General features: G+C 41.3%; 1 protein-coding gene across 2 annotated transcripts in view; it reads right to left on the bottom strand.

The window, feature by feature from the left end:
- Positions 1–24,048, bottom strand: part of UVRAG (UV radiation resistance associated) — a 95,071-nt gene extending 71,023 nt beyond the window's left edge. The window contains exons 1-5 of one of the 2 annotated variants that reach the window (XM_049822726.1): positions 23,793–24,048; positions 6,959–7,076; positions 5,452–5,486; positions 3,452–3,613; positions 1,586–1,660 (exon numbers count right to left, since the gene is read on the bottom strand). In XM_049822726.1, the coding sequence (XP_049678683.1) occupies positions 1,586–1,660; positions 3,452–3,613; positions 5,452–5,486; positions 6,959–7,076; positions 23,793–23,873 (471 nt within the window). In that variant the 5' untranslated portion in view covers positions 23,874–24,048. Of the gene's footprint in view, positions 1–1,585; positions 1,661–3,451; positions 3,614–4,127; positions 4,169–5,451; positions 5,487–6,958; positions 7,077–23,792 lie in introns of those variants that run through there. The other variant, XM_049822727.1, reaches the window with a different exon arrangement.
- Between the last annotated feature and the right edge of the window lie 1,002 nt (positions 24,049–25,050).

Here is a 25,050-nt window from a genome sequence, read left to right on the forward strand (position 1 = left end):
GACCATCAGAACAAAAAAAAAACACCACAGGAGATAAAAAACCTAACACCAAAAATCCCTTTCTACAGAAGGTTTCAGGTGGTGCTTCATAGTATTTAGTATAACCACCAAAGCGGGGCTGTGTAATGTTTAGAATATCCAGCATTGACATGAAAATTATGAAGCAAGACCAACTAAAAGCAGAAATACCCCTTAGGTGCACACAGCTTCTGCAGGTTACAGGAAGAGTTTACTTGTGTCAACTAGTTTGTCTTGAAGGGCAGACAAGTCACTTAAACAGGAGGTATGTACTATACAAGAAGAGATTTAGGTCAAGGAACTGACCAAGAAAGCAATCAGAAGCTACAGAGCAGGGTGACAAAATAAATTTCTAGCTCTTGCAGCCAGAAAGAACTGAATAAATTATAGGGAAGCACAAAGAAGGAGATTATTTGTGCTCTACATAGGCTATGACTGTATTTGTAGCTTAGCTACAGAGCACATACAAGAACCAAAACCAAGATGTACTTGTAAGCCTTATGAGCTAGGGAGCAAGTCCTGACAACAAACAATCAGGAGAGAGGATAGCATTACCAACATTGAATTCAGGCCCAGCTTATTAATACTCAAACCATGAAAAACTAGAATTGCATCCTGCTTCAGGAAAACTCAGTTAACAGTACCAGGAAGCAGAGTCTGAGCTATGTACCAAACCATCTATGATTTGAAGGATAACCATCAAAATACTAAACAGAGTTTGGAGGCTTGCATACAGCCAGAGTTTTGAACACATAGCCACCTTGTCCCTTGCTCCACTCTCCCTACATAAGAATGGTTACCTGTGTTGCTGACTATAAAGGCACTGCCTCCATTCAAATCCCCACAAGACAGGACTTGCTGGTTGTGGCTAATGCAGAAACTGTAGCTGAGTGTCAAGAGCCATTTTGTCTCCAGCCAAGGACTCCTTATACAACCTATCTATACCACAGTACTGCCACAAGCAATTTGGGATTAAAAAAAGGACCCTGTCAGCTGTGCTATTTACAATAGGTAAGTTTAAACTTTTTCATCATCCATGTAGTAATCAGCACTGCCATGTAATTAATTTAGCTGCAGTCACAATATTGGCAGAACAAACACAAATACTACAGTGGAGCCTTTGGGGGGAAAAAAAAAGGGGTGAAAGAGTTGCAACAGAGCAAAAAAAATAGCTTCCCATTTAGAAGCTACAAACCCTGGTTTTAAGAGTGAGAACCAAAACTTAGTGGACTTTTGTATTTACCATGAAAATAAGTCTGAACAGCCACACCATTTTCAAAATGTTGTATGTTTGAATGCCTCAAAGAATAAAGTCAAGGCATATTTTCAGTAACCAGGCTTTTTTGGGACTTAAAATTCTATGCTTTAAGTCTTTCCAGAACAGCTCAGATGTCCATGTAACAGAGGCAAGATAACAGTTCTTATCTGTCATGTCAAAAAAGTATTTCTTCTCAAAACTAAGCATTTTAATGTTCTGAGCATCCAAGTGTGAAAATTTAAGTTTAGAAGTTGAATTGCAGCTTGTCACCAGTACTAACAAGCCAGAACAAATATAAGATACCCTTACCTTCTGTTCAAATGAAGCTCCGTAATAACCATCATTGAGACCAAAAATAATCTCATTTGGGTTTCTTGCATGTATCTGTGAGAAGAAAAAGCATTTTACAGTCAGCTTGCTATGACTTTACACTGCAAGTGAGCATAAATTGCTCTGTTTGATAGTCAAATGCAGTTTTTCAGCACCTGTAATTCTAGACAAACATGAAACCTAAGAAAAAACTGAATTTAACCATAGAGAATGTATTTGCTTCACAGCTTTAATAACAGTCACTGAGTATGTTCAGCTATTCTATCCTGAAATCAGAAACACAGGCCAGAGCATCTTTCCTATTGCTGCATTTCCAGCTGACAAAACTAAGAGACCAGGAAACTAATCAAAGAGGTAAGTCTCAAGAGTAATTAGCTTTCACATGGTATTACCTAAAAAGATAATTAAAAATAAGGCTTTTATGGTCATAGTAGACACAAAATTAGCGTGCAGTATTATAGCTAAAATCCTACTATTAATGCAAAGAACATTATTTCAAATAAAACCATGCACTAGAGCATATTATTTAGGGAGCCATCTCTCCTGTCTGGTAAAAACAAACAGAAAGAAAGCTACAATATTAAGGGTACTGGGTTTGGCTGGGATGGAGTTAATTTTCTTCATAGCAGTCCGTATGGTGCTGTGTTTTAGATCTGTGACTAAAACACTGTTGGTAACACACCAGTTAGCTATTGCTGAACAGTGCTTGCACAGCACCAAGGCCTCCTCTGTTTCTCGCTCTGCCCCCGCAGTGAGTAGGCTGGGGGTGTGCAAAAGCTTCAGAGGGGACACAGCTGGGACAGCTGACCCGACTTGACCAAAGGGATATTCCAGACCATATAACATCACGCTTATAAGTAAAAAACAGGTCAGTCTTTGCAAGGTAGCCGTTGCTCAGGGACTAGCTGGGCATCTGTCTGTTGGTGGGAGGTGGTGACTGACTACCTTTGCATCACTTGTGTGTTGTTCTCTCCTTCCCAGCCCCTGCTGTTTTTTTTTTCTCCTTTCAGTTATTAAGCTGTCATTATCTCAACCCATGAGTTTTTCCTCACTTTTGCTCCTCTGACTCTCTTCCAGCCCACCAGTGCACAGAGTATTGACCAGGATCAATGCACCATGTGAAGCTAGAGCAGTCGTTCCCTATAAAGCTTTCTTCCAAGGCTTTGAAACACCCCAATTTAAACTAAATGATTATTTTTATTTTTTTTTAAGTGAGAAATAAACTATGATCTAGTCTAAATAGATCCTATCAATTAATCAATCGAAAAGTGCCCATTGGAATTAGGACAACATATTTGATTCAAAAGGCACCCTATTTTTTGTTTTTATTATTTATGTGATATGGGTTTCTTTTTGAGCCACTTTTACCTATAAGCTCCACGATACAGAAAACACCTCACTTTTCACCTCCTTCAAAAGGCTACTAGTAAGAGACAAATAGCAGCATTAGAACAGGCCTTATACAGTAAGCTGCTTGGACTGGAGATCTTTGATGGGATATCATTACCATGAGAATGGATTAAAACTGTAATATACACAAACATTATGATCTATGTTCATTTAACTATATGTACAATCATATCGCTATTTCCTCGAATTGAGGCATTGCAATTTAAAGCACCACGTACTAGCAGTATCATTTGAGAGGCTCAGTCAACAATAACTTAAAATATTCAGCTAGTCAAGATTTAGAGCTCTGAGGTAAGCTAACATGAATCTCTGCAATCAAACTTTAAAATACACCCTTCAAATGCATTCATTTCCTTTCTTAGCACTCTATCTATTTGTTCATCCACATGTTTGTTTCCTTACGTAAAAAGTTGAGACAAACTGTTTTCACATTACCTGCTGGCCCAAGTACTTTAACCCATCTAGATTGACCTTCCATTCAATCAAAAGCTGAAAGTGCTCCTTCTTGCCACCCCAGATCCTCACAACAAAACAAGAGACAGAGGTATCAAGACGATCAGGCATTATTCCAAAGTCCAGACTCCTCCATGTCGGATTCTGTAGATATTCAAAGAGGGATAAAAACAACTCAAACTGAAAGTAGTCCTAAAATTGACAATTCAGAAAGTAGCATGTTCATGTCAAAGATTAAAAAAAACCTTAATAATAATGAATACCAGCCATTTCAAGTTTTACACAGAGTTGAAGACAACAGGCTCTGCTGCTTCCTTATTCTGTTTTCTAGAAAATTCCTGGGTTGAAAACTACATGCTGTAAAGTACTTCAGAAACTCAGAGCAGGCTCTGCTTCCTCCCACTACAAGATACTGAAGAATTTACTTCAGAATTTACTAACTCAGTTTAGCCAAATCAGGAACTTTAAAGTGGAAGTAATTTTCCAAGTTATAATTCAGCTTCTGAAAACTAGAGTATACCTTACATTGCACAAGTTCAATTTAAAACGCCTATCTATTACCCAATAATTAAGGTTGTATAATTTATTGACAGGTTTGTTCACATTCTTCTCCTTGACTGATGCTGATGGCAAACCTCAGATGTTGTCACTAACTTACCCAGTAAGCATCACAGAAGGAATGCATTAATCAAGTTCTCCTAAGGAGAAGGGATATCTGGTAGTTATTCACACCCGAGAATAACAAGCCATTAAAACACCCATAGATGATGTACAGCATTTGCTCAAGACATCTTCTATTTAGATTTTTGTCATTCCATCTCATGTTTCCTTTGGTTAGATTCCCTTTTTGTTATTCCTTTTCCTGATTTAGAATAGGCAGAACTCAAAATCCTAAAGTCTCAAAGAAGATGTTTCTTGGACAATTTAACAGCCTTGAAGACGTAAGCAGCTTTTCCTCCATTCAGCAGGTTTTTGAAGCATTTACAGCCCAGTGTGCCATAAATGGTGCAGTTTTACCTTGTTCATGAAGACATTAAAATGTCTATTTAGCAGGTTTTCAAACTTCCTTACCCAAGACTTGCAACTCGATATTTCTACCAAGAGACCTACCCCTTCTCAGTTGTAAAACAGTTCAGTTCTGGTCCATTCACTGATCTGAACTGGAAAATTTAGAAACTCTAAGGCATTTTCAAACTTCAGTTTCTTAAAGCTATTAGCTCTTCAAAGAATATTAAGTTTATATGTGCAGATACATGTTCCTTACTGTTCACCTATACAACAAAAAGATGTTCAAAGAAATCAGTGGTATATTCTGCAACACTGTTTTGACTCTCCCGTTATTTGGGGTGTTGCAAGCGGAGCCTCTACTTCTACACCAAAGCTGCTAAACTGCAAAGCATGAGCTTTTAATGAATCTGTACACCCAGCAAAGTAATACACAAGTGCTCTCTGAATAAGCAATTTGCAGACATTTAAATAAAAGCAGCTATTTCTGTTGCCAACACCAGCTAGAACAAAAAAAAAAACAAACAAAAAAAGATGAACTGTAAATAAACCTGAGTTATGATGCATACAATTCTTAGATACTGAAAGATGCTAAATCAGTAAAAATCCAGCTAACATTATTTTGCCTATTTGGTGTTCTCAATATTTAAAATGGATATATACTGTAAAGCTTAAACTGAGCACTGAACAGTTTTCACATGAAAAGGCCCTGCCCTTGGAGTGTTTAGTCCTATCTGCAGGAGTACCAACAGAGCATTGCTACACAGCTGTTAAAACAAACATGCATTTCTACTATTCAGTAACTCGCTATTCCAACCCTTGTGAAAAGAACCCGAGAAGAAGAATGTAATGCTCCCAGCAGAACTGAAGAGTGGAAATAAACATTTAACACTTATGGTATTCAGCAAAGAAATCAATATACTGCAGTACACATACAATTTTTAAAAGAAAGTTTTTTCCATATTAAAATAACTTACCAGAGAATTCTTGATCACCTCGCTCTTATAAAATTCTAAAGAAAGACGAGTAAAAAACACCTTTAGATTAGCTTAAACACTGATACAAATCTTAGTATTTGAAATAGAAAAAGCTAAAATAAGTAACACTCATGAAAGACAAATGCTAGAGGGTCTAGTTTATCAGTAACAGATTCATGAGAAAAAACTTTAAAATGCAGTCATACTTTTGACTAAAAGTACTCATTCACACTTAATTATTAGAAGTCATTATTTAAATTTAGCATTTCATCTTTATACCCAAGATAATCCTCAAGATTTACTGAGGCTTTGGTTTCTGGGGAAAGAACATGCCTCAGTACTTCACAATATTTAGATGACATTCACAAAGCGACTAGTTTGTCATACAACATCTTCCTGGAGGAGTGCAGCATGGATACACTAATTACACTGCTTTCCTGAAGAGCAAGGACGACCTGTTCCAGATGCTTAGAAAGTGAACAGCCAAATTACCTCACAGAAGTGCCAAGAACCCTGTATTTGAATGGAAATAAGCAAGTGCTGACACATGGACCCTGGCTTCCCCAGCCAAAATAAGAGCTTAAAGTCTTTAGGTAGACAGCTCTGGAGGCTGGAATACAGATTTTGTACAATATCTCTCAGTCCACTGGAGTCCAAGGATAAAGCTTTGATGGAGTGCAGAACAGTCCTTACACCAAACACTGTAGAAATGGCGATCAGTTATAGGTTCAACCAACCACTACAAGAAAATCCAGGTAGCAAGCTCAAGTTACATACTCTTACCCTTCTGAAACAATGACCTTGAAAAAAAGCAAGGTTCAACTACAGTAGCTGAAAATAAAAATTAGGAGAAAAAAAAAATTTGCCTACAAAGCTCCAACTGTTTACCACATCAAAATGGGCATAAATGTATATTTTTAATAATATCTCTCCACAATGAAGAACTATACGTTGCAGTGGAAAGCAAAGCATTAAAGAGAAACGAGATGTAACACTCAAACACAGTTATCAAAAGCAGAACAGATGCCTGAATGCTTTGTGTCATTGGCTGACAATTCTATTTTTGGAAAACTTCAATAATAGTAAGTGCTGGTTTATGCTCCGTAAAATAACTGGTACGCACAGAGTGGAACACTCTCCCACACACAAAGCAACTAAGGGTCCAAAAGCTTTAACTTTTCTGTGCTCTTGAAGTTGCCAAGTTTCTTAAATTGTTGGGGGGGGGGGGGGGGGGGGGGGGCGGGGCAGGGAAAGGAGAGGAATAGCAAAAATAGGCTGATTTAAGAGACTCTACCAAATCTGTCATCTGTTTTGCTTCCTTGGCTGCTAACACTGACAGCTTTTATGAAGTTCAGGAAACTAAAGAGGTCTTCTCCACTGTTAGTATATGTGACGCAATGGCAGCAGGTTGTCAAGGGAAAAAAAAAAAAAAAAAAAGGACAAAGAATTCATACCATAAGAATTCAAAGATTAAGTGGTAAAAAAGTTGATAGCAAGCCTGGTGTACCTTTGTATATCTTGGTGTTATCACATAAGTGAAGAGTGAAGTATGTATCCAAGAGGCGATAACCATTCTTATTGATAATGTTACGTGCAGCGATATTCCGAAGATGACGAAGCCGGCGCTAAAAATAAGAAAAAAATGTAAATAGTTAAAGAACTTCCTTAAATTAAATTGAACCCTTTTTTATTGTAATAAAGCATTTTAATGATTTCCAAAGCACCATTGTCAAAAAAATCCCACCAAGCACTCAATTTTTTTTTCTTTGGCAGAAAGCTAGTGTAAACAATAAGCATTCAGCAAAGCCACTGACTGGACAAGCAACAACTAGCACCTATGAGATCAGATTAAGCAACGCTGATATACAAGACAAGCTATTCTTACTCATGTCCTATACATAATTTTTATTCTACATATTTAAATCACCCCAACTATTTGAGCAGTTTCAAGCAAATATGTGACACTATTAGCATCAAACAGCAGCAGTGTCACCCAGGTGTTCTGCATCATCACACTGGAAACACTTCCTAGCCAAAGCTATTTTCAACAAGCACTAGTAGACCAAGAACTCCAAAATAAACCACCACCTAACTCAGAGCCATACATAACTGGCTGAACAAAACTTCCTGAATTTACAGTAATCCTGGAAACCGCTGTAACAATCTTAACTAAAAGTACATCAGAAAGGTATATCCAGATTTTCAGGGAAAATTAAGGGCACAGACAAATTTCTGATGTCTGTCAGCTACCATCTGTTTGGATAACTGAGTCCTTTTCTCTTGGATTAAATACACTAGAATATGTCACTAAAATCTTTAGTTCAGGTGATTTAATCCAACTCCAACACTATGTTAGTTTGCTACAATACTGTATCTCAAACAAAAATCATCAGAATGAATCAATCCCCTCTCTCTCCCCCCTCCTCTAAGTGCCAAACAGCTTTAATATTTGTGGCTAAAATCCTCAACTTCAAAGCATACCACGCCCTTCGTCTCTGACAAATACTTAACATTATTACCTTATTGTTAAATTCAACTAGTTAACAAAGCAATTCTGTAGGACTGTCCAGTCTTAAATCATTGCTTAGCTATGGTTCTTATTTTAACTTTGAAAACCCATGCATGCTTAAAACAGACTACCATGAACTTAGCACTTGGCAAACTGCCACTTCAAATATATAAAGCTCTCACCAAATCCTTCAGTATCATATTCTCCCAATCAACCTCTCAACGTACCAGTGTCTCACCCATCTACCATGGGGGCGTTGACAAATGGCTCCCTATCCTTTTTGGATCACCACAAACCACCTACAAGCCTGAAACAACTGGTTTGGTGCATCCTTTTACCACAGAGTTCATTTTACAGCATACTACTTTTTCCCCAAAACCTTGTTAATTTGTAAGCCTGGATCCACCTTAAAAGAAACACTCCCACATTGACCAAAAGCAGATTCAAAATGCTTTTGAAACCAAAAGACAACTTCTCTGCAGCTTGTCCTAAAAAGCTTTTAAGAAGAGTTGAAAGGCCATCATCTGTTTTGGAATCAAAGTGTGACACTTTATATCACTTAGTATCATTTAAGTGATATATTAGTTTTCCTTCCTGGAAATATATAAGAAGAATATTAAATTTCTCACGTGACAGACTCAAAACTACTGGTGGATTCATTCCTGCAACGTCTGTTTATGAGTTACACTAAAAACAGAGCCTGAGATGGGATGCCCAAATACCTCTACTATATATGCGCAATACAAAATTAAAAACAAACAAACACACACAAAAAAACCCATACCCAACCTTCTAAGCTGCTTATTTGCAGAACCACATGGTCTTATTTTGTTTGAAATTGGTATCAGTAATGTCAACAGAAAGATTAAGCCTCACTTAAAAAAAAACCAAAACAAAACAAAAAACTATATGGACCTTGTACATTATTTCAAACATATTCTTAAAGCTGTGTAGTTTTGCTAGCCATTTTTATAAGCAACTTAAACACTCCTTAAGAAGTGGCTTTGAACATACATTGTACTCCCTATAAAAATGATTCAAGGATTTTATGTGCCATTTCTCTCCTTTAATTAACTTCAGTAGCATACAAATCAGTCATGTGCCATGTTCATCTCCCCCTTCATTTTTGATATTTTTTTTAAAATCCCTTAAAATCCAAGAAGAATAGCCCACACAGCATCTAGCTGAGGGGGTAACTTTCTCCAGGTCTTTTTAGGATTGCAAACTAATTGTGTGACTGGTTTAAGTAGCATGTTACAATGAAGTAGCCCTCAAGCAAAGCCAAACAAGTTTCTCATCTTTCACTATGTGCAATGAAGTTTGGAAAAAGCTGTGGAGTGTCATAACCTACAGCTACATCTTTGGACAAGAGCAGAGTCCTTATCTCCATGGTTTGTGACTTCTGTGCACCCTTAGTCTGGAATTTATTCCAAAGTCTAAAATCTCACTTCTCCCAAACCAGTTGGAAGAGGAACATTAAATCTGGGACTGTGAGACCACAACACAGTTCAGGACTCAGCATGCAACAGGTAATGAATGTCTATTTAAATCACTAACTTAGTCATCACTCTCCTCCTCCCTCCTGTCCCATTACTTGTCCATTTAGCCTAGCTGATAGGGAAGAAGTTTCCAATTACATGGACAAATTTCTTGTTCATATTCTTTAGTATGAGGTCATGATGACAGAAGGACTTGGATCCTGAAAATAAACCTTCCAGCTTGCCCACTAAATTGTCGCTGATATTATATTGCATTACTCAGATTTCCTCACAACTCCACAGAGGCAGCATTCAGAGTTAATTAACCTCTCCTGACCAAAGATAAGTAGCTTTAGCCAGGAGACCATCAGCTATGAAGACATATCCAGAAGACAAATCAAATAGGCTCTAAAATTCCTCATCACAAGCTTGTGGCTGTTCTGTGACAATAAGTATTATTTCAAGGGAATTTTCAAATCTCTGTTAAGTGTTGCCTCCTATGTGTTTAATATCATTTTTTGCTCAAGATATTTGAATAGACAAAACAAAAAACCCACTGTGTTGTAGTTCAGCTATCATTGGCACCAGCCAAATCGCCCTGCTGCCAACTCTGCTGCTTATTCGCAGTTCTGCATCGCCCTCCTCATTTGTACCACCATAAATAAGCACTTGTGCAGCTGCTCAGTGAATCACCCTGGGGAACCGATCTGGATGAAAACTAACCACCTCTCTTTCACTGGGTTAGTTTCACCAGATCAGTTCCTCAATAGGGTTCACAATGTGGCTGTACAAGCAGCTGTCCTCGTGAAAGAAGGGATGGCGCAGCAAGAAGCAGCCAAAGGCAGACAGGATTGCTTAAATGGAACCGCCAGCTTAAAATATGTGCAGAGCTACATACAGCCTGACACTTCTACAAGCAAAGTGAAAAGCGGTTCACAATGAAGTATCAGTGCATTTCAGACTGCAAAAGCAACTCTTTATAGAGAAGTGCCCCATTACACTTTACATTTAATACAGTAGCTGCAAATAAACCAGAGTTCTTTCATTTCCTTTTTCTTTTAGGTGAAGTGGGAAAGAGTGGTTACTTCTCCTAAGAGACAAGTTCTAGCTATTTGCTTTTTCTATAAAAGTATCAAGAAATCTTCACCACAAGGAAGGATTCCCCCGCAGATGAGATGTTTTGCAACCAGAGCAGCCATTCCAAAAAGCCCAGTTTAAAAAAATCAAAATGCAAGTGCTAAAACACAAGGTAAGTGCTTTGGTAGCCTCATGAGTCACATAACTTAAGAAAGACCAGCTGTGTTTGCAAGCCGATAGTGCAGGATCTGCTTTCATAAAAAAGATACGCAAAATATGCGGATGAGTATAGATAATTTTCACTGCTATCTCCTCAAACCGTTCACAGTCCATCAGTAACAGTACTGAAGATCTCAGACACTACAACAGGCATCTTAATAAGATATCCTACTGCAAAAAAAGTTATTTTTCAGCAGAGCACTGATTTAGGTAAGCTCTGACAAGCAGAACTGATACCATTAAAAAGGTTATTTAATTTTCCCAACAGCTCTGAATTTAGTGCCTGCAGCCTGAATGATGGCGTATCTGGATCACTGCTTAGCAGAGCAGTAGAGCAGGTTTAACAGCTTATTCTAGGGGGTTTGTGACACAGAAGTTATTTTGATTACCACAGTTGCCCTAGTCCTTTGCAATTCCCAAGAAAGTCAATGGAGCAGTGAAATTACATGGTAGGCCTTGTTATCATTTGATTTAATTGCTAGTCTAAGTTGCGACTGAGTAAAAGCAACTGCTATATAGCAACTCTCCATTGACCTACATGAAAGAAATCAGTGCTTCCTTCTACCTTGAAAATAAATTACTACAAACCAGGAGAAGAGAGCCACTAATTTTTCCTTAGAAGAAATCCTGAATAGTAGCTTATATTTTAAAAAAACACTGCTGGAGGTAAAGATATCACAGGTTGTAAACATACAGCTATCCCAAAGGCAGGCTGGGAAAGCTTTAGAAGAGATCAGAAGAGCAGAGCCTACCATCAGGTTTCATCCCTCATGCCTGCAGAGCCACAAAACTGGCTTCCCACAATTCAACAGCAGCATCTTGACAGAGCTGCTAGAGTGCAGCGAGACCATTCACGCTCAGCAATGACCAGCTTCTCTTAAAAGTCAGGGATATTTTTGTTATTTAAGAAAAGCACTCAGTTTTCATCACTCTGAAGAACTATTATCAGTTGTTTAATGTATCTAGTGTTCCCATTCAATGACTTTCTGGGAACCTCTCCAGATTTACCGCAGGCCATAAACAAAAAGTCAGACTGCTACAGAATAAAGTATTTTGATCAACAACCTTGTTAATACTTTGCTTTTTTCATCAGCTGATCCCAGAACTCTACAGTCTACCAAGTCTTCTGAGATTTTAAGGACTGAAACTGCCTGGTCCCTTCATGCTTTAGTTCCCTCAACACTAAGATACATAACCATCATCTTTCACTACCTCTGCCTAAAATACCACCTTCTGCATCTAGACGCTTGTTCCCATCCTGCGCAACGTTTTCTTGTGCATTTGTGCAGTCTCACTCATGGTGAGGGTCAGAGAATTTATCCAAGCTACAGCTGACAAAAAAAAATTAATTTTAAGTGTAAGTTCCTCCAATTCAGCTCACTACAGCTACACAGATGTGCCCACCACAAAAGCAGGGCAGAGCAGGCAGGAGTAGAAAGCAGCAGAGTTTTTTTTAACACTGCAGTTTCTTGACGGCTTAAACTGATCCAGACACCATGCTCTGCTTCCCTCTGGGCCTGAGAAACTTAAGTGACAAAGCTATTCACTTGGGTTTTTTGTTAGGTTAAGTCTAACAATCTGGTACCATTAATAAAAATCACTGCAGAGCTGGAGGGTGGGGAGGACGGGAAGGAAAGAGACTAAGTCAAAACACGAGAGAGAAGTGCACTGTTGTTAACACAAGGTCCAGACTGTTCATGGAACCACAAGAAGAACAGTGACTACCTACAACAGCCTAAAGTATTCGTGGAATTTCATACTTATTTGTTCAGGGTCACATAGTGGGTAGCAAAAACAAGCACAGAGAGTTCTGACTCCTCTTCCATCTTAACCATTTTATTATTCTCTTACAAGTATCTGATGACCCTGGGAAAAAAACAAAACAGTGTAAGTATATCCAAGCTGGATGAGAACATAGCCAAACACCATTTTTCTATCTTAGCCACTGATCACACTTACTAGCTCAGGCTCCAAGTATGAATTGTGAAGCTCAGGTCATTAATATGGGCAACAGCTAAGTCTATTCTTTATCACATGGAGCCTATCATTTTATTAGCAGCTGAGATGATCTAATGACTCACTGCTGGTAAAAAGGGGAGGTCTGTCTTCTTTATGTCCCAAATCTGCCTCCTCCTACCCTCTCTTCTAGTTGCATGGTCTGCCCTCTTCAGCACTGCCTCTTTCACCAAAACTATTCATGAATCCTTGCTCCCAGCAGAAACACTAGCACTTTGACACATTAAATCAATTTGCAAAGGTGTCAAAGGAGCATCTAAACTTAAGCAAGGCAGGCAGTTTAGTTTCTTCCAGCAACAGCCATCCAAGATGCTGTCAAACAGCCCCCTCTGTGAAAGGAAGGTTAGGCTGAAAACTCTTCCAGATGTTAATATAAGAATGACAGTGGGCCTGCTGCATCCGTGTCCACGAGCAAGTTTCAGAAATTCTGTTGGAATAGTTTAATTTTTAAAGAACTTAGTAAATTTGAATACATTTTCCAGAATGAAGTTTAAATTCAATTGGCCATGAAGAAATTTTTATAAATCTATGGCTGGATTGGAAAAAAGCTTTGTTTCCACCACCCCTGCTTTCCTTGTGACATCCCATATAATCCATGTGAAGTGTAAAGCATCATACAGGTTCAAGAGAGCATTTCTGATTCAACAAAGAACAAGGGTGGGGACACACACAAAAAAAAAAAAAAAAACAGCTTACTTTTGCCTGAAGTACAAATACAAGGGTAAAACCAGTGTAAGAAGGCTGAGAAACCATCTCGTAGAAGCAAAGTCAAAATTTACAGAAATTACATAAAAAAAAAAAAAAGCCCAAAGTTGCCAAAAACAAGTCACCACTCAGGGTTCTCACAGAGACCTGATTACCTGAAAAGCAATCATTTTTTCTCCAGAAGACATGCTGTACAGGACTATCAACACTGGCTACAATTTCAGCACCAATTCTCCTTACTCAGCCTTTAATGGAGCATCCTACCTATCAGATCGTTTTTAACATAAACACCAAGACATAGTCTTCATCTCTGGACACCATCGCTGATTTTCAGACTGCTGCCGTCCTCCTGACTGTTTCAAGGGAGAATATTCCATAAATTCTTTCCTGGTCAGGATCAGCTCTGACCTCTGTACAAGCTGGTACGTATTCTGGTTTTACCTGGCTTTCACATGAGTCTCCTAGCTTGCTTGCTTTATGACCCACAGTAGCTCTGGAAGAATTTAAGCAAAATCCCTCCAACTATTTTAGCATTAAAGCAGGCTTCAAAGATTAGTTAGCAACACAAACATTACTACAGCAATTCTAGTTGTTTTGAACTTAACAGAACTGAGCTTGCATGGTCAGCTATTTGGGTCTCTGAATACTTGTCATAATTAAGTCACAGAAAAACACAAGGCTCTGTGTGCTTTGTAGCTCACACAAGTCAGGTTGGTTTGGGTTTTTGTTTAGGTATTTTTTTTTCCCTCCTTTTCTTAAAAAGCATAAAAACTCTAGCTCTTAAAAAATCTAAATATGAACTGTATTCAGCCAACATGAGCAATATTTATTAGCACAGCACTGCTCAACATCTTATTATCTGAACTTCCTACCGCCTCAGATTTTCACTACTTGCTTTCATCTGTCCGTACCAGTTTGACTTATTACCTAGCAATCATGTGATCTAAGTTCTTGGAATTCAAATGGTAGACAAGAATTCACACTTAATTCAATTTTATATAAGTTTTCAAGCTGCCTTGTTTTCCAATTTGATACACTCCACTACAAAAAGAAAAAAGGTACCTCACAGAAGGTGTGGGTCAAGTCTGCTGCAGTATACAAAGGAACATGCAGTGGGAATTTCAGATACTATTCAGATGTGTTGTTACCTAAATCCAGAGGAAGGATAAGAAAATGCTTGTACTCCAATTTAGACACTTGCTAGGAAGATTTATTTAGAAGTTTTGTAATTAAACAGTTTTCCACAGTTCACACATGATTTCAGATCGACTTCAGAAGCAAAGCAGAAGCATTTAATATGCAATCTTGTAGCACACACAATAAGGTATTTTTGGAATTCTATTTTCATGTGATTTCAGCACACACTTGAAGACAGCAAGGCCCCGAGAGCTACACAACCATCATTAGTTCAATGAATCGCTTGCGGATCTCATTATTATTGCACCCCCTTCATATCTCAGTTTCCTCAAGTCAAGTAATGGCATTCAGCAGCAGTTCAGTAACTCATTTCTTCTTCTAAGGCTTAGATACTTTCTGGCAACAGTCTTTCAAAAGTTATGCCTGCTATGAATCATACCTGAGGCCAACACCAATTCAAAGATGCACAGTAAGAACGTAACCGCATTTTTTCCTGTCAAGATGCAGAATACACTCATACAAAACTTTCCTCCCTCACATTCCTAAAGATTTGATGCAAGCAATAAGACACATTGAATCTGTGCAGCGTGATTTACCCAGACTAAGTGACCACAAGAAAGGTCAAAACTACCTTCACCAACATAGGCCTAAAGTTTTCACAGACGTGCAATTGTGGATTTTAGTTTACAGTTCCTTAAATCAAGGTGCTGGCTTTCCTTTATGCTTAGGGGCATCTGAAAAGCTTTTGAAAGGTTCATATGAGACAGAAAACACCTATGAAGCTTTCACTTGAACACAACAAATCTCAAAACAGGTTTCTAATCATCCATACTTTGCCACAACTACTCCTGTTTCCATACTTCAATGAGAGTTTCAACAAAGAGTCAGTACATGGAAGATGTTGTTCAAAAGGCACCAAGTCTTCCCTAATTCACATAGGGAGAAAGTGCAAGAGGAAGAGTAAGGAACATCTCTACATTTGACACGGCCCATGTAGAAGTATAATTATTCTCCAGCTACTTGAATGCAAACCAGCCCTTCATTAGCTCAACTCAGAGTTAAAGTATGCAACACGTGAAGTGAACGTTGTATCTGACAAAATATGCCAGTCTATGGCACAACCTGCTCCTTTAACACTAAGTAAAACAGCAACAGTAGTTAGTATCAGAAAGTAATAAGATGGCTAATTACATAACAACAAAAAAAAAAGATGGCTATATACTACTTTTAAAGGTAGCCAAGTACTTCAGTCTATCCTCCCTTTCACCCTCTCTTAATAGCTAGCCCGCTGAACTCTTTCTTCACTAAGTAACTGAATTTACACTGGGGAGCAAGTCAGAACTCAAGTTCTACCTCAGAGCAATAATGTAAACAGCTGGTAACTGTTCAGCAGGAGCAAGAAATTTTCTCTTTGTACACCATAATCACATGTAGAAATTCTACACTGCTTTTTTAGAGCTCAGAACCAATGAGACAACCAAGACCAAAACTGACATTCCATGCAAGCTCACAGTGCTCACACTCTTCACTAGTGATTTTCTGCATCCTCATCCTTCTTTCAACATCCAAAATTTGTGCTCATTTCTGCAGAAAGACTGAATGACCTGTTATTTAAACTAGAAGGTAGGGACAGGTACAGAAGACATGGGTATTCAGTCTTGGGATACAAACAGGATAGCTGGTTAGGTGTGACAAAACAAGACTGAAAACATAGAATTTACTTAAATGTTAGCAGGACGGGTTCAAAAGCAAAATCATAAGCCCATGCAGGGACTTAGGCAAATCAACTTCTTTCTGTGTATTGTTTCAACAGCTGTGTTCAGTTATGGTCACTACAACATCAAGACCAACAGACCAAGCAAGCTGGCAAACACCACAACCCTGAAGAATAAAAACTGTCAGCATACCCTAAAAAATTGCTCTAAACTGGGGTTAAGAAAAAAAAATAATCTTACAAGCACCGACCACTAGCCAGCCAAAGCTCCTCTTACTAGGTGTTTATATAAGATACAAATAACAAGGAACTAGATATACAGTCTTTTCATCTTTAACCAAGACCTTTAAGAAGCAGCAACTAGAAATACCATCTTTCCCTATTGATGTTTTCCTCCAAGTTTGTCTAAATAAATATTTACTCACTTGCAAGATGAAAGACCAAAACTGTAACTGCTTCTTTGACACAACATGGGAACTATGCCATGAGGTAGAAAAGTGAACATCAGGGTGCAAGTCCCACCTCATTAATAACACACTGTGGCCGTTCAGAGAAGTCCCTTAAGCTTCTTAATACCACCTTGGCCAAGAGAGCATTAGTCCATATTAGCGGTGAGAATGACCTGGGAATACCAATTAAGCAATGGAAAACAAGATGATGCTCAGAAGGAAAGACACAAAAAGTAAACAGGGCCTTATGGAATAAAGCATCAACAAAACTGAAGCAAAGGCACTTTTGACCTTAAAGAACCACTTGATTTTAAGTATGCACCAAGTTGCAAAAGCAAACAGCATACACCGATTAATAACCTGAAGCATATTAATGTTTATCATGTTACTAGTTGACAAAGCAAGGGCAAACCAGTAAGCTTCTTCATAAATAAGGAATGAGTCTTTAGTTACCAGCTACCAAGACCTTTCCTTCACTCAATTAAGAATATTCCTTAACCCCCCCCAAATCTCCCAAATAAAGCATCAAAACTGATTTACTACAGCTTTCTGACAGAACAGTCTCTCTCTAACTTACCGCCAGACCATTCAGTCTGCAAAATACACTTGCATTCCTTAGGGAAAAAAAAATAGTAGTACACTGCAGATAGCAAAAACCTAGCTCCAGATTAACAGCCAACCTTTTTGGCTGCAATTACAATTTTACAGTAACTTTAACAACTATTTCCTCCTAATTGTCTCTAATAAACACTAGACAGTGATACAGCTAGACATGGATACAACTGTGTAAGAACACTAGATCAACACTCACATTGTGGTGTTTTACTGGAGCTGCACTTCCCTCCCCACTCGGAGTTTAAAGACAGTGTATGTCAAAGAGAAGTGAAAGCAATATTCAAATATGACACTTTCCATCTGCTATTCTGACTTCCCCCAGCATATTTAGTAGGAAAGAGGAAATAAAATATTTAAGAGTCAGTCTTTGTTTTCATATTGCTTAGTAGTATATACAACAATATAGCTACTGAAAACTATTTCAAAAAAGATGCTCTTTTCACACTGTTTTAGTTGAAAAACTAGTTCATGTGTAGCTCCTAGCCCGTACAGTCGCTTTCTTCACTTCTCCCACATAAAAGACCTCTCAAACTCATTTGCCAGTGCACTTTGAATCACCCATTTCTGCCGTTACCCAAGTTGTCGTGTATGAGTGGTACACATCTTTAAATAAAGTAACTATGAAATTTTAGCTTTGTTCTAATTCACCCACGTTCTTCTCATTCTGTTTTACCTCTACTCACTTGGATCACCTCAAGTATCTATACATATACCCAAGGTACTAGATTACACTGGATTGTCACTTCCAACTGCTGAAAATAATGGTTTTATTTATTATTTGAATGCAGAAGTAACTGCTATCCAGAAGTACTTGTTCTGTTTTTTCCTCAGAAGTTCTTTCCAGAAGTACTTCCAAAAGAAAAAAGCGCCTTTTGCTTTAAAGTTCACTTTGCTCATGACTCTCATACCTTTCCATCCTGGGTTCAAACAGGGCAGCAGTGCAAGTTTCTGAAGCCTGTATATTAAGCTCATGCAATTAGTAAAATCCCAAAAGCTCAAAGACTGTTAAATATTTAGTATATATGATTTCTTCGAATGGAGCTCAATGGAACAATTCCTTGTACATGAAATTTTACAAAATGGATAGAGTCTTCACTACTATGGTCATCAATGAGATATTCAGACCTTGTCATCAACTTCCCATTTCTTCATAGGAATGGAATAAGAGTATAAACCTGAAAAGGACATTCACAGTCTCTGAATTCAATCCCTTTATTACAGTCAACCAGTTCATAGAAGGTAAACATTACAGCATGTTTTCATATTAAAAGTAGATTTTGGGGGATTTTCTTCCTACCAGTTAGGGGTCTGCTCCAGAACTTTGTTTGGTTGAAAGAAGTTTTTCAGTTCCTAAATAAGATTTTCATATTCAGTATTCAAAACAAAGGACCTTTCCCTTCAAAACATGTTCAGGACGGGGACAACCCATCGTCTGAGCAGTGGTGGGATGGCAGAAAACATATCCTGGCCACATGATACTTTTACCCAGCTACTGGAAATGCCAACATGCACCTAGTCTGACAAGTCTGTATCAGTACTGAGTATAAACAAATGTGATGCTCTGCAGTTTGCTGAAGTTCAGAGTACAAGGAAGCCTCACATGGCTCATCATGGAACCATGTCAGGGTCACTTCCCCTTATCTTAAACCCCACTATGTGAGCTAAACTGTTCCCAGAGTTAAGCTAGCATGGAAGCCACAACAGCCATGTTTGCTAAGTGTTGCTCTCGGGCTCCTAAAGATTCATCACACTCCAGCTGGTTCTTCATGAATCCCAGTCTGAAAGTGAATGGAGGCTACAGGGTGTCCTTGGAAAGTATCACTAACTGTTTGCTCTGTTTCACTCTGCCCTAAACACCTACTTCTGACATCTGTGGCTGAAAGCTCATTCCTGCTCCTTTCCACAGAAACTTTTACCACCTGACAAGAGTTGTCTATGAACTGAAAGATATAGAAGATATTAGGTCACCTGGACTTCGGTCTAACACTGTTCACAGCTGTGCACAGTGGCACACTTTACCCCTTCCCTTCTTACCACCGCGTCCATATTCACCAGAGCATACCTAACTCCCTCACGTGCACCCTCGGACGCAATACATCCAGTCTTTGAGGAGCTCAACTTGGAAACCCACCTTGGATATCACTACACAGGGCATACTGAAATGTGATTGACTGACACTGAGCTGGAACTAAAGCTTCTGATGGAAAAGACCTAACTCCATGTACAGCTTCTAGTATATCCCTTAGTATCTATAATAGCAGGTTTTTTTCCTCCCCATTACCCAGGCTGGCTCCAGTGAGCAGAAAATTGCTTACATCGAGGTATCAATAACATGGGTCCAAGAGTTGAACAGTTTCCTGGGGAAAAAAGCAGATATAGATGGGAATGATCTCTGGTCCCATTATAGGGCTGCCTTAGGTACAGTCTGAATGTCACGTACTATTTTCCCCCTATAATTTGGAAGTAAGCCATAGACTATCTTCAGAAGAAAGCTTCTTGCACCTGATCATCAATCAGGCCAGTGGAAATTAGCAACATAAGCAGACCAAACTTCTAGCTTACAACTGGCAAGTACTGGTGGCAGAGATGCAACTGGCTGATGAGCATTTTCCCTGCGGCTGGTGTATGGTCAAACCACTTGGAAACAAGCTGTTGAAATACTTTACAATCAGCCAAGCTGTTACATGTATGACTTAGTACTCACCTACTACACTGGAATCCACATTGGGTTTTGTTCGCTTTTCTTCTGTCATCTATCTTTATCACAGTAAAGTAGTAGGGGACATTTTTATCATTTTCTAAAATGGTTCTAGCCATTATTTCTGAGGGATCCTCCTCTGCTCCAACCAAAACCAATTATACCTATAGTTTATTCATGCCCTGGTTAGCCATCTAGACAAGAGGGATGCTTCAGTCTACAGACATGGATCTGACTGAATGCCTGAACCACAGACCGACTGGAAATCATTTGTTAAAAAAAAAAAGTATGGGTTCTTTTTCTTCATTACATCTCCCCAATCACTCACTACAAACTGTGCATCAGTACAGCTGTTTGTACAACAGTACATGCAGTTCAAGCTTGCAGGTCTTCAAACACTATCTCACAGTTCATTAAAGCTTCAGTCTCTCTAATGTTGAAATTGATAGTAAAAGCTTTTCAATTTCAGCATGAAGGAAAAGTTGGAAGTGCTGGAGGCACTGGTGCTGGAGTCCATGAAGATATGCTTTCCTATCTCTAGACAACCACACGTGACATCCGTTTTCGTCAGCAATTAGCACTGTAACATTCAACAAATCATTTGACTGCAGCATGACTGGCTGCCTATGTTAAGACTGCATTTTTTTTTGTCCAACCCCTTCCATCTAGAACATGAGTCTGAAAGGTTTGGCTCCCCCACCTCCCATTGCTTTGAGCTGCCTATGATGACAGGACTGAGAAGTTTGAGCATTTAGAAATCAGTAAGTTATTGTGACACTCCTGGCTTTCTTGCATCAAGCAACTAGGAAGAGATAATGCTAAAGAATCTCTGCTTTTAAAGTGTAATTATTTCATGACACATTTTCAGTTCTGTTTAGACTCACTCCTCCAGCAAAAGAAAACATCCTGGCACAATTACTTAGGGATACAAATTGGAATATTATGCTTAACCAGATGCACTTCTATACAGCCATATCCTCTATTTCTCCCACTTAAAATGTAGAATACAACAGCAAAAGGCATTCTTAGGCCAGGTCATCCTGTCACCACCAAACAAGTTAAAGAATAGGTTAGTCAGTCTGACACAAGTGTGGTCACACTGGCAAAAGGCTTTGGACACGACTTTTCACTCCTGCAAATGTGTCAGTAGCAGGAACTTCGCTTTCTAATCAATGTGAATTTCACTGGCACAATTAAATCTAGACTAAACCCAAATTACACCTTCAACACTTCAGTCATTAAAAAGTCAATTTGATCATTAAAAGCACTCACCTTAAGTTCACATTTGAGAATTTGGTCTTTAGAGAGATTTATAGCCATGACTCAGACCACCTTACTCTCATCCTTACAGTCAAAAGATGCAGCACTTGGTGTTCTAGAGAAAATTGCCTACTAAAACAATCAGCAAGTTGATTTCTGTGCTGGCAGGTAGCAAACAACTACCTCGCGTACAATAGACTGGAATCACTTTACCATTCTTTTTCATGATTCTGCAGTAAAATATCTCCAGGGTGATTAGCGCCTTCAAGGAAAGTTATCTTGCAATTCAGTAACAGACTTTTAAGATCAAATAATACAGTCAAAGAGGATGATTTGTTATCAGTGTAACCGACTGTAGTTTAGTTCTGGAGCTTCTTGATTTGACTGCAAGCACTGACACAGCATACAGATACCTTAGCACACAGTCCCTATATTTGCAGAGCACACAGGAAAACAATACCTCAGACTTTGTCACAGCCTTACGCTGGCTACAATTAACATTTCTTCAGCACCCATACAAGCATCCTACATGGCTTAAGCTAAATATTTACTCTACTGGAACATCCTATAATTGATGGTTCAGTTTCTGCTCCTACAAACTCCTACAAAAGTTTCGGCTCCTAGAAAAGAGCCTGTGTTTTGGTCTCACTTTCACAAATGAAGTCCAATGACTAATAACTAAGGCTTCTCCCTGCAGCATTCACCTGGTTCTTGCACAAGCCGGGGAAAGAATAAAGCCAAAAATTCAGCAGGGAGAAGGCCATGCTTGATCTCCTGAAAGATCCATTGCTCCCTGTAAAGTTCATCCAAAGCAGTGCTCACATTTGTGTTCATTAACATAAAACAGGCCCACATTTTAGAATAAGGACTTGCTCTCAACTTAGGGTCAATACTTGCACAGCTCCAGTGGCCAAGAGCCATCTCCCTTCCCTCCCTTTGCCCCTAAGTGGATGTCTGCTACATCATGTTTATCTGAGGTGCAGTTATATCTTCATTTAAAACTGACATCTATTGACTTTTCTCTAGTAACTCTTCATTTTCACACCTGGTAACACGTAGCTCAAGTAACTCAGATTGTGCATCTACTTCTCAATAATGTCGCCTGCACCGAGGCAGTGAACCAAAACTTCAAGCACAGACTCACATCTTACAGTATTTCCAAAGAAAAGCATGCTTTTGCTAAGTGATTATTCCCCCCTCCAGCACTACTGCTTAAGCTCCCGTACAATAAAAGTCACCCCATGCAAGAGGGGAAAGGGCACGGACTTAGTTTGATACGGATTGCTAAACCCTCATCCAGAGCCTAGACTTCCTCACTTAACCTTGCTCCTAATGCTCTCCAAAATTAAAACATGGGACGGTTGCCCAGTAAACCAAAAGCCAACTACCAGCAAACAGGAAAAACAGAGTTAGCTGAAGGAAGGATGTGATGGGGAGGGAACATTTCACCGCTTTTCAGAGCACACAGTACATTTTATCCATGCTCACCCCCCACACCACAGGAGAGGAGAGGGCACCCCAGCTGCTCCGGCCTCATCAGTTACCCAAGCATAAAGCCGATTTATCTGGGTGTTATCCATGCTGCAACTCCCTGCTTTAGTTTGCACCCAGCACCTCTGTGGGCACAAAAGCAGCCTCTTCACGGAGAGGAAACCCACACCTTGACTCTCCAGTACTGGCGGGAGAGGGGCACAGACCCCTGCTCCGGCACAAACGGAACCTCACCCTCTCATCTTCCTACCAGCCCAAGAGAAGGGTGCTCAAAACCCCTTGCTTCAGGGACCGTCTTTCCATCAAGCTCAGGGACTCTGGCTCAGGCATCCCCATACCTCGGGCAACTCCCCCTTACACCTCAGGCAGTACCTCTCCACCCTTTCACCTCAGGGCACCCCCACACCCCAAGGAGCACCCCTCTGCATCTCAGGGCACCCCACACCTCAGGAAGCACCCCACACCCCAGGGAGCAGCTCTCTGCACCTCAGGGCACCCCACACCCCAGGGAGGACCCCGCTGCACCTCAGGGCACCCACACACCTCAAGAAGCACCCCCTCCTTCATCTCAGGGCGCCCCACACCCCAGAAAAGACCGCTCTGCACTTCAGGGCACCTCCACACCTGAGGAAGCACCCCCTCTTTCACCTCAAGGCACCCCACACCTCAGGGAGGACCCCCCCTTCACCTCAGGGAGCACCCCCCCCCTTCACCTCAGAGCACCCCTCTCCCCAGAGAGGACTCCTCTGCACCTCAGGGCACCCACACACCTCAGGAAGCACCCCCTCCTTCACCTCAGGGCACCCCACACCCCAGAAAGGACCTCTCTGCACCTCAGGGCACCCCTCTCCCCACAGAGGACCCCCTCCTTCACCTCAAGGCACCCCCACACCTCAGGAAGCAACCCCCCCTTCGCCTCAGGGCACCCCCCCCACCAAGCTGATGGCCGCCTCTCCCCGGAGGCCGGCCGTACCTGCTGCGAGGGCAGCTCCACATGCAAGGCCCGGGTGGCGGAGCCCGGCGGTAAGGCGGCGGAGCCGGCGGCCGAGCTCATCTTCACGGCGGGGCAACGGCCGGGCAACGGCTGCAGCGCCCGCACATGAGCCCCGCGGGCCGCTGCTCTTTCTCTCTCTCTCTCCCCCCCCCACCCCGCTGCCGCCGCCGGGCACCCAGGGGTTAATGGCGGCAGCAGCACCGGCCCGGGCCGCTCGCTACGGAGCCATATTACCGCAGTGCTGGGGGGGCGGGCGGCGTGAGGGAAGGAGCGTCCCGCTAGCTCATTGGCCCGTCCTCCACCGAGGCGGGAGTCCGAGTGCGTCTTCGAGACGCTACTGGCTGAAAGGAACGCCAATCGACGCTCCACTCCGCGGCCTCTGTCAAACCGTTGAAAGGGGAGCGGGGAGCCGATTGGAGGCCCGACTTCCGGAAGGCGGGACGGCGCCTGAAGGAGCGGCTGACGATTGGAAGAAAGCCGTTTTGATTGACGCGGCTTCGTCCCCCGTCACGTGTTGAGGGAGCTGTTTTTATCACGTGGCGGGACGAAAATATTTTGCTGGGTGGGGGCGCCGTCGCCATGGCAACGCGGAGCGGCCTTGCCCCCACCGCGGCCTGGGCCTTGCTGAGGGGCGGCCGGGCCCGGGGTCCCCAAAAGGGCGAGATTCCTCGTCTGGACCCACACGGCACATCCAACCGGCCCCACATCCCATCCACCTGCCCCGCGTCCCGACAAGGTGCCGCGTATTACACCAACCTGCCCCACAGCAGGCCGACGCGCCCCACGAAAGACCGACCTCTCCGTCCTCCACGTCACGTCGGCCTGCCCCACCACCAACCACCCTGCCTCACCGAAGACCGACCGGCCCCGTAACAGGCCAGCCGCCCCCACAGCGTGCCAACCAACCCGACATCACGCTGATGCATCCCACGTCCCAACTCGCCCCCGATGTCAACGCACGCCGAAGCCCGCCACAGCCACCCGCCACCCACCTCCATCCCACCGAGGCAACATCCATCCCGGCCAGAAGGACCGTCCCCACCCAGAGCCGGCACTGTCCCCACGTACCACGCAGCACCGGGAACGCCAGTCCTGTCCCCGCGCCCTGCCGTGGCCACCCGTCCCCACGGCACCCTGCAGCACCTGCCCGGCGTAGGCAGCCCCACTGGAGATGCTTGTCCCCATCACACCGCTGAGGACCGGCATGGGTTGTGCCAAAACACCTGTCCCCGCACCG

Source organism: Accipiter gentilis, chromosome 19 (genome assembly GCF_929443795.1).
Source record: "Accipiter gentilis chromosome 19, bAccGen1.1, whole genome shotgun sequence".
Lineage (NCBI taxonomy): Eukaryota > Metazoa > Chordata > Aves > Accipitriformes > Accipitridae > Astur > Astur gentilis.